Source organism: Lolium rigidum, chromosome 7, assembly GCF_022539505.1.
Source record: "Lolium rigidum isolate FL_2022 chromosome 7, APGP_CSIRO_Lrig_0.1, whole genome shotgun sequence".
In the NCBI taxonomy this organism is placed as follows: Eukaryota; Viridiplantae; Streptophyta; class Magnoliopsida; order Poales; family Poaceae; genus Lolium; species Lolium rigidum.
In genome coordinates this window covers 354,201,362-354,211,302 of record NC_061514.1, presented here as the reverse complement: position 1 = coordinate 354,211,302, position 9,941 = coordinate 354,201,362, and the positions used below count along the sequence as shown (strand labels likewise).

At 53.9% G+C, this 9,941-nt stretch overlaps 1 protein-coding gene across 1 annotated transcript; it reads right to left on the bottom strand.

Annotated features, from left to right (window-relative positions):
- Positions 1-1,468: 1,468 nt before the first annotated feature.
- Positions 1,469-3,459, bottom strand: LOC124675945 (probable serine/threonine-protein kinase WNK5). The gene is made up of 2 exons (XM_047212033.1): positions 2,881-3,459; positions 1,469-2,137 (listed from the first exon to the last, which is right to left on the bottom strand). The coding sequence occupies exons 1-2, from the start codon at positions 3,457-3,459 to the stop codon at positions 1,751-1,753; spliced, it is 966 nt and encodes a 321-aa protein (XP_047067989.1). The 3' UTR covers positions 1,469-1,750.
- Between the last annotated feature and the right edge of the window lie 6,482 nt (positions 3,460-9,941).

Here is a 9,941-nt window from a genome sequence, read left to right as displayed (position 1 = left end):
AATGTGTTGCGGTCAGAAACCCACCGGCGGGCAGCGACGGGCAACACCGTAGAGCCGGGAACAACTCGGGGCTGCGGCTGGCCCGGTCCCTCGGAGCGACGGCCCGCAAAGCCTTCACGGTCACACGTCCGATGCTGTCGCAAGGGCGTGCCACCTGACCTATACCTAGTCAGGAAGGTGTTGGATGATGCCTCGCTTAGTTTCCTGCATGGCATACACGTGAACATTAAATACGAGCCTCGATCGGCTCTCGAGTTATCCCGTGAATCGGCTCAAAGAGCCGATCCACCCATGATTCGTACGAGGTGTACGAATATATGGTGGTCCTGCTTGATCAAGATAAAGCTAAAGCGATCTACGACGATTTAGGGTTTTCACCGCATAATCGGATCATCCTACTCACGATTGGGCCTCGCGCTCGCGTACGGTGATCGTAAGCCGATCCTAGACAGGGCCTAAAAACCAACACGAGGTTGATCCCCGGAACATCCTGTCTTGGGCTAGCAAACTACACCCTACACGCCGCTGGATCCTCCAACCCTTTGTAAGGACTAACTATTGCGGATATTAAACTAATCCTTGAAGAATCAAGGAGCAACCGTAACGGATCGGATCTACTAAACAATGATCAAGCGGGGTGCCGCCCCTACACCTAAGATAGGTGTAAGGGCGGCTAGATGTATAAGGGTTGCACTACGACAGCATATGATACGAAGAACAATGCTAACCCTAACAAATCTAAGATAACTACGTTGCTCGCCATCAAAAAGGCTTCAGCACGAGCAACGCATGAACAACGTGATAAGCTTATGCTGCCTAGATCGCAAGATGCGATCTAGGCAGCATGGTGCTTACCGGAAGAAACCCTCGAGACGAAGGAGTTGGCGATGCGCCGATATTGGTTTGTGTTGAACGTTGGTTGTTGTTTATTTCATAAACCCTAGATACATATTTATAGTCCGTAGACTTTCTAATGTGGGAATAATCCCAACCGTGTACGAGGCAAACTCTAACTAACCGACACGTAATCTAATATGTTACAGATACAAGGGCAAACTAGCCCAAACTTTGCATATAAGGCCGATTCACGTATTTCTTCCGTATATAATCTTTAAGCCCATCTTGATCGCGGCCCACCTCTGACTCGGTCAAATTCTGATGATAACAGCTTGTGAATGACAGTGCCATGGTGGTCTTGTGATAGGTGAGGTAAGGTCACCATGTTACCATATAGGTGAGGCTAGGAAAACCATGCAATCAACCAATCAAAGTGTCACTTGGGTGCCATCCAATGCAACCCAGACAATCAAACGATGTGCGATTTGTGTACCGGAACTCGTCCGGAACGAGATATGAGTCCCATCTCGCGAACCAGTGAACCACGAATCACATGCAGCCTACCAAACGACGCCCTTTGCTACTTATATTTCAGAACATGCTTTCCTCATCGATAAATATTGAGCCATGGTTTGTCTGTGTTCCCAATGTACTAATTCAAAATCATAAAAATACATTATCATACAGTTGCAGTGGCCGAGACGAATTCTGCCAAGGCCACGACGTATACACATCTGCTCGCTTGCTTACTGCTGGAGCTTAAAATAAACAATTCTGGTGGAGTCAGCGTCGCAGCTCTTCTATAGTAGTACTATCTAAGGATTAACAACACGGAGAAGTCAATACATCCCAATCCACCTGGCCATATACGGCTGGCTGGCGAGGTCGACAGGACGCAGGAGGTCGACAGTCGTTAGCTTAGCGTGCCGGTGGTGTCATCGTCGATGCCGTTGAAGAACGGGTCCCGCAGGAGGTCGGCGGCCGAGGGGCGGTTGCGTGGCTGGCCGATGCAGCGCTGGATGAACCCGCGCAGCTCCGGGTCCTTGAGCCGCCTAAGCGCGGCGGGCGGGACGCCGCGGGTGACGCTGTGGTAGATCTGCACGACGCTCTCGCACTCGGAGTAGGGCATCTCCCTTGTGACCATCTCCAGCACGCACATCCCGTACGAGTAGATGTCCACAGACTCGGTGTAGGCCTCCGTGTAGAGCTCGGGCGCCATGAACTCCGGCGTGCCCAGGATGGTGTGCGCCATGTGGGTGTTGTCCACGATCGCCGCCAGCCCGAGGTCGCCGATCTTGACCTGCACGTTCGTTCCAGTCGCCGGAGCCGTTAGCCTCGCGCGGAATTAATCAATTTTTTTTGTTGAGAACTCTTTTCAAACTGGAGCACGAAAGCAACGGCTAACAGCTAGTAGACGCAGCAGGCAAGCAAGCAAGCAACGCGTGCGAGCGAAGTGTCGCAGAAGACACGGGAATTGGAGAAAATCAGTGTAATAACAAACTAAAGTGCGTCTCAACGTGCATCACTTGTGTGTGTTTCTCCTTTATTCGAAAGCTGGGTGCAGCTCACAGAAGCATATATCTTGGGCTCCAGTTCTTGCGATGCTTTTGGACATCTCTCTCACACGGAGACACGGAGAGCTGGAGAGGTCTACTACAGCTAGGTCGTCACAGGAAAGAAGCGGAAAAGGTGGAAAAGCAGGCGTCTTTGGCTAATTCCCGGCCTAATTCACGGGTTGATGTACTACAAATCAACAGCCTTTGTACTACAATTTTGTACTGTTCTACCCCCAAGTGCCCTTTTTAGGCAAGAGCAGTGCTATTGTAGTAGTATCGGGCTGCATATACTATGAGTATTAAGAAAGTATTCTATGATTATCATTTCTAATTTGGAATAAAATTAAAACGGAATGCTACCAAGATGTTGTACTCATTAAAAGGGCTAAATTACTGGCACAATGAAATTCAATGCTGAGGAACAACATCGGTCGATAACTAAATTTGGAAAAATCTGTCGCTCGGTTGAAGAAGCTGTTATTGATACCTGTCCAGTGTTTCCGTTGATGAATACGTTGCTGCAGTTGAGGTCGCGGTGTATGATGCATGGCTCGTGTGTGTGGAGGTGGTCGAGGCCCTCGAGGATCTGCCGCGCCCACTTCTTGAGCGCCTTGACGGAGACGTGCCTGTGCCGGTCCCGGTAGTCGCGGAGGCTGCCGGAGTTGCAGACCTCGGTGATGAAGTTGAGGACACCGTTGTCTCTGTCTAGCCAGACCTTGTGGAAGCCGATGATGTGGTCGTGGTGGAGGGAGCGGAGGAGGCGCACCTCGGCGTGGAGGCGGTCGACCATGGCGGGGTCCTTGTCGGCGAGCGCGCGCACGCGCACCCGGTTCCAGGCGACCTCGATGCCCTCCTCCTGGTCGAAGCCGCGGTAGACCTTCTTGACGGAGCCGTGGCCCAGCACGGCGGCGTAGCGCCCGAACCGCCCCGTCGGGTCCACCTCCTCGAACGCCTCCTCGTCGGACGCCATGGCGGCGGCCGACTGATGGTCCTGGCTGCTGGTGGTGAGGACGGTGCGGTGGTGGTGCTGCTGCGCGAGGCGCGGCGGCGTCGGGTTGGGGGGCATGCGCGCGGAGTAGGCGATCGAATGAGAGGCGAGGCGCGGCGAGGAGAGGCGGAACTGGGGCCGATCGGGGCGGCCACTATTTATAGGGAAGATGGTTGTGCGGTAGTAGCTGGTAGCGCGGTGGGTGGAATACGCTACTGCGGCCTGCCTGCCTGGTACGCGCCTCCACCGGGCGAAACCGATATGTGTACGAAGCCGGTAGCGTAGATGTATACTACACGTGCGCGCGTAGCGTGACGTGTCTACGGGAGAGACTTGACCCAGATTTCGGGGCCTGGCCGTGGGGTCGGGCCGCGTACGTACGTCGACAGACGGCCGGCGCCGCGTCCGTTGGCTGGGCTGAATGGGCGGTTCGTCCTCGCGTGGACTGTACAAGAAACTCTCGTTTCGTCGCTTGCGTTTACTCCATGATTTGTTTGGTCTTGAAGGTGCGTTGAACCAGATAAACTATCAGATTAGTAAGCCAGTAGGATCTAGGCAGGCGTAACACGGTAACGGGTACACCTGCGTAGCGTCGTTTCATACTTGAGAAGCCCGACGGCCCTCGGTGATCGTAATCCCCTCGAGTTTGATTGTGTCAAAAAAAAAAAAAATGACGCAGTCGTATTCGTGACAACCAATCTGTCATCATCCGAGTATCCGACTGAAATCTCTAGTCGTATCCGATGGTGCATACTATTTCCTATATTTACGGAATCAACCTACGGACTCACAGGCAAAACATGAGTTCGTGGACCGTTTTTTAAAGCATGTCTAAGAGACCTCGTCCCGTATCGAGCCAATACATGATCATGTATCAAAAAAATTGACACGCATGAACCATTCCATTTAGTAGATCCCTTATTTCACCCCGTATTTTTAAAAATGTAAAACGCGGGAGAATTCTCGTAGATAGTTCTTCATAGATCATAGATAGAGGATACACAAAATTGCGCGATCCTACTGGATCGCGACTTCTACAATGCTAGGGATGCGTCATGGCTACCTCCGCTACCGCCTAGTCGTCGAGGATGATGACGATGGCATTGTCGGCGGCCTCCCGAGGCTTCAGCTCCTCCACGGCGGCGATGGCCTGCGCCACCTCCTCCGCGTCCGCGTGCACCTTGTCGGCGGCGTCCTTCTTGGACGCGGCCACCGCCTCCAAGAAGAGGGGGTCCTCCCCCTCCTCTGCCTCCTCTTTACCGGCTGGCGGCACTCCTCCGCTGGAGCTTCCCTCGCCCGCCTCCTCCGCTCGATTTCCCCACACGGCCTTCCACGCGCGCTCCTGCTCCCACGCGCTCCGCCACTTCTCGAATTCGCCGCCGCTCATCGGCTTCAACGGTGGGTCAATCTTGTGGTAGCGGCCGCCCTCCGCGAAGTCCCGGAGCTTCGGCGGCATCCACTCGGACCCGACGTACTTGCACGCTGCACGCTGACTCTCGGCGAAGGATTTTTTACAGTGGCGGCGCCATGCCTCCTCCACCGTGGCCGGCTCGCGGGAACGCTTCGATCCGGCGGCGGGCGAGAGGCTGCTCCTACGGGGTGCGCTCATGGCTGGCAGCGGTGGAAATGCGGCGGCGTGCACGTGAGAATTGCTCGCCGGATTGGTGGTGGCGCACGGCGGGGCTAGGGTTGCGAGTGAGGGGTTGGACCCCCACTCGCACCTTCACCCTCTATTTGTAGGGGGCGGCGGGGTGGGTTTGACGGGCCCCGTATTCTGCCGATACGGGCCGACCCAAATACGGAACCTGCTAGACGGCTTATTTCGCCCTCACCCCCTATCCCGCCGGAATAATACGAGGTACCGGCGTTTTCAGGGGCCTGCTATACATGCTCTTAGGAGTGAATAGGATACATAACCAACCAAATACATAGATGTCAGTCCGTAAGGATTTTGTATGCACAACACGTCCATAAGTTTATCATTATTGTTTTAAAATTGTTAGTCCATGTTCCTCTTAGGGCCGGCCCTGACATGATAGTAGCACTCTAGCTATACACAACTAAGTATAGAGGTTTTTGTTTATTCAACAGTGACTTATATATCGAAAAACGACTTTTGGTCAATCCTTTAGTAAAAAGTTCTAGATCTATGTCGCGTCCACGAACGGTAGATATCGGTGGTTTGCATCTCTTTTTTGTTCGGTAGTGCGCACTGAGCGCTGTGAATGTGGATCAAGTAAGACACCAGAACACACGATTTTTAGGACCCAAGATGTAAAACCTCTATATCCTGTCTGATTTTCTTAAACCTGCACAAAGTACACAAGGATCTAAGCGCATCTTCAACCGCGTCTTCCAAAATGTTCCCAAAACGGCGTCGGATCAAGTGTTTAAGGGACGTGTTTTCTTCGTGCCGCGTTTAGGGGACGTCGCTTCCCAGCAGCGTAACCCAAACACGGCCCCATACTTTTTTTAACATTAAAATACATTTTTTTTGATTTTTTCGCATTTTTATTTTAATAGAGAGAATGAACATTCCACAAATTATTTTCCTCATCGTCGTCGCCGTGGTAGTGCCAGCGGCAGCGCGTGTCGTCGAACACCTTGACGCTCATATCCACATCGCCTAGGTAGGAGAACGTAGCACGCAGCCGGCTTTGAGGTCGTGGTACCGCGCGAACTTCTCACAGCGGTGTGGAGGTACATCTTGCCGCGCCCATCGAAGAGCACGTCCATCGGCCACCGGCATCAGTCGCAGTCAGCCTCCCGCAGATGCAGCGCGGCCAGCTCGTTGCCGGTGACGAACTCCGCGAACTTGTACGGCAACCTCTAGATGCCGAGTGGGTCACCCTTGAGGACGACGACGAACTCGAACAACAATTGATGCTCTTCCTGCAGGTCCGACGATGAAGACGACGAAGTCGCAGGCGCCGGTGGCCGTGCAGCTCTGTTGCGGCCACGACCACGACCACGGCCGTGACCTCGGCCTCGGCCTCTGCCTCCATGGCGTCGACTCTTAAGATTATGGTGGCTAGGGTTGGGGAGAGAGACGCTAGGGTTTGTGTGTGAGTGACGATGCGAGAGCGCCCCTTTTTATAGGCCGGAGGGAGGCGGGGGAGCAGTGACGCTTATTAACTCCGGCACGGAGAGCTAGGCGCGACGAGATGTTTCGCCGCGCCTCTGCGGAAACTGCACTATCGCCGTGCCAATAACTTCCGTCGCGAGGTAGGCGACGGTTAGTTTAAACTTGAATGTGCCGCTGACGCATCGGCCCCGCGTCTTCTCGCCTCGTATTTCGTTATGTCCGGCATGCCTGGAGCATCCCCTGTGGAGCGGAGACGGGCTCGAGACGCCGAACAACATATTAGGCTGCGCCGGACGGAAGGAGGATTTGGGCGCGCGGCTAAGAACGGAATTTTGTCCGACGCGTCCCAAATTTCTTTAGAGGGCGCTTTGGAGGACACGGTAGGAGATGCTCTAAGACTCGCCCTTCCTTCTCCTCCTATATAGTTTTTTTTCCCTCCTCCAGACCTACATTGGGAAGGGATACAAAGTAGGATAGATTCACGGTAGATACCAGTAGTAATCTGAAACTCAGATGAAGAAAGCACGTCAATTTCCCTAATGTTTACTGGTATCTTTTCAACTTGTACCAATTTAAGCATGATCGATCTTGTAAAAATGAGGAACGGTCAGTGCCCTCTTCAGGGGGTAGTATGTTTCTATTTACACTCATTTGGAGACTAAAATGTTAACCAAGTTTGTCGATGAGGATCTGAAATACGAAAAGTGACCGGTGCTCCCGGTCTTTAAAAAACATATTTCTGAGATTCTAAAAAATTTGAGCTTAAATCTACAAATACATAAAAATCTTCCAAATGTACTGTAAAATTTGCGGAAGAAATTATGTTGTACTATTATGAACTATATAAAAAGAAAAAAAATTCTGACAAAAATTGTCCCTATACATAGCCATAATTTTTTTTTCTGTAGCTAAAAATACAACATAATTTTTACCAAAACTTCGCACGAGTATTCACTACATATGTATGTATTCATGAAATATTTTTTATGATTTTTTGAAACATAAAAATACAGTTTTCAAATATTTCAAAAACCGGAAGACATGTGCACCAAATCTTCGTCCTCTAAAATGAGCACACTAAATTTACCCAATTTGTTCAGTTTTCCTTTGCAGTAGCTACTTAAGATGAGAAGCTTCGGGTGGAGCATTACAGCATCTCCAGCCGAGTTCCCTAAATCATCCTCCAAACGGCACCGGATCGTTTGGGGAATACGTTTTCTTCGCCCCGCGTTTTGGGGACGTCGCTCTCCAGCCGCGTCCCGCAAACGCGCATGCCGAATAAATAAAAGTGCACAGAAATAAAGGTTTTCATTCAAATTTGATTATATTTTACAAATTTAAATGAAAACGGCTAGATTATGGCCTACTTGCTGCCCGGCGATGCGTTCGACGTCCCCGCCCCGTCGTCGCCTCCCCTCCGCCGCAGATCCTGCGCCGCGCGCCGCCTCTCCTTACAGAGCGTGACGAGAAGACACCGGTGCTCGTTCAGCACGTCGTCGCCTGCCCTCCCCATCTACTCCGCATGGAGGGCGTGTTCGACGGCACGGCGAATCTGCTCCTCTTCGCGGGCACGTGCGTCGACCTGCAGCTTCTTCTGCGGCTCGAACGACTCAACGAGCGCTAGTTGCTGCGCCGCCGGCTCCTCCAGGTCCGGCCCATCGTCGTCGGACCAGTCGAAGTCGTCGTCGTCCTCCTCCGCCTCCGCCTCGTCGTCGTCCTCCTCCTCCATTTGCGCCGCCGCCGCCAACGCATCCGCCTCCGCCGCCCAGGCCACTTCCATTGCCGCCGCTGCTGCTCCAACACCTCCCACCGCTGCTTCTCCAGCACCTCCCGCCGCTGACGTTGATGGAGCTCCCGTTCCATGCGCAGGCGCTCCTGCTCTGCACGCCACCGCTCGCCCATCTCCTCCACCAGGTGCCGGCGAACCTCTTCCGCCGTGGCGGCGTCGAACACCGTTATGGCGTCCGCTAGCGCCGCCTCCTCCCACACTTCATTCTCCGCAGCTTCCGGGTCGACGTCGAACTCCTTCGGTGGTGGCGATGGAGGTGGAGGTGGAGACGGTGGCGGAGGCAACTGGCCGACGCCGGCGCGGTTCAGCACTGCGTAGGTGGTGTGTAGGCGACGAGGCATGTGCTTGCGGCGGAGAAAGGGACGGCGGCGACTGTGGTGGCTACCATTGAAGAAAGCGCGGGAAGAGGCCAGAAGCGGCGGGAAGAAAGAGCGGAAACACGCTGTGGCGTGCGAACGGTGGCGACGCGTGGAGGTTGCGCAACGCCGGCGAGATGTCTCGCCTGCCCTCCGTCGTCATTAAGGCAAAGCTATGACGCTTCGCTCGTGTGTCACTAACGCTCTAGGCCCGCCATTCCCCGCCTCACTTCTCTCTGTGTCCGGCGCGCCCGGAGGGTCCCCTGTGGACCGGGGATGGCCTCAGGACGCCGGACACCGTATTAGGCTGCACCAGACGGAAAAGGGCCTTTGAAATGTGCGGCTGGGAACGAAAAAAGTGTCCGACACGCCTAAATATCTTTGGAGGTCGCTTTGAGAGACGCCGCTGAAGATGCTCTTAGTTCCTGCACAGAATAGAATCGTTGCAAATCTGGATACAGCACCCAAATAAACTGGGGGTGAACCAACCGATACACCGGATACCTGGTGGACGGGCACGGCACTCTTTTGGTTCCTTTTAAGCGTCGGGAGCATGATGATGCATGGTCAACTCAACAAGCTGCACTGCGCACAGGCTGTCTGGTAATCTTACAAATCCAAGGCCACAAAAATAAGGTGGTGTTGGTGCGTGAGTTGAGGGCATTTCCAACCGAGCGACCAAACGGACGCGCTGGATCGTTCGTTTTGGACCGTTTGGGTGGCTGAGCGGACACCCGGACAGCGGCCCGCGTCCGCGTGTCCGTTTGGGTCGCACACTACGCCCAACGCGCGGACGCAGCGCATATTTAACAAATATAAAATATAAATTTAAAATGTAAATTTAAACGAAATTTGATTAAGCATATGCCCTATTTTGGGCAAATTTGTACATAGCCCTATTTTAGGCAAATAACTAACAAAAGAAGCCCTCTATATGGGCTTTAAATTTAAACTAAAAACCCTATGTTAGGGTTTGGTCGACGACGCGGTGGCCGCCGGTGCGCCGCCTAGTCCGTGTGGGCGTCGTCGACGACGTCCCCGGGCGGCGAGGCACTGTTGTGGCTCGACCGCGGCGGGGACTCCGGCCACGGAGACCACAGGGCCTCCTCCCATGCGGAATGGGGGTCCGGAGCCACCCGAGGAAGCGGCGGCGTGGCAGCACGGAGCTGCGCCTCCTCCCTGAGGCGCTGCTCCCTCTCCTGCCAGGCGCGGCGCCTGGCCTTCTGGCGCCGCTCCTCCTCCGCGCGGCGCCTGGCCTCCTCCCGTCGCGCCTGGAGGGCCTGGGCGTACAACTCCGAGGCCTCGGCTTCCTCCACCGCCTGTCGGGCCT

What these genes read in the sequence shown, in the direction of transcription:
- LOC124675945 (XM_047212033.1), bottom strand. Translation starts at nt 3,459, where the DNA reads ATGCCCCCCAACCCGACGCCGCCGCGCCTCGCGCAGCAGCACCACCAC. An exon ending in TCAACGGAAACACTGGACAG is followed by an intron (nt 2,138 to 2,880) that starts GTATCAATAACA and finishes ACGAACGTGCAG; the next exon opens with GTCAAGATCGGCGACCTCGG.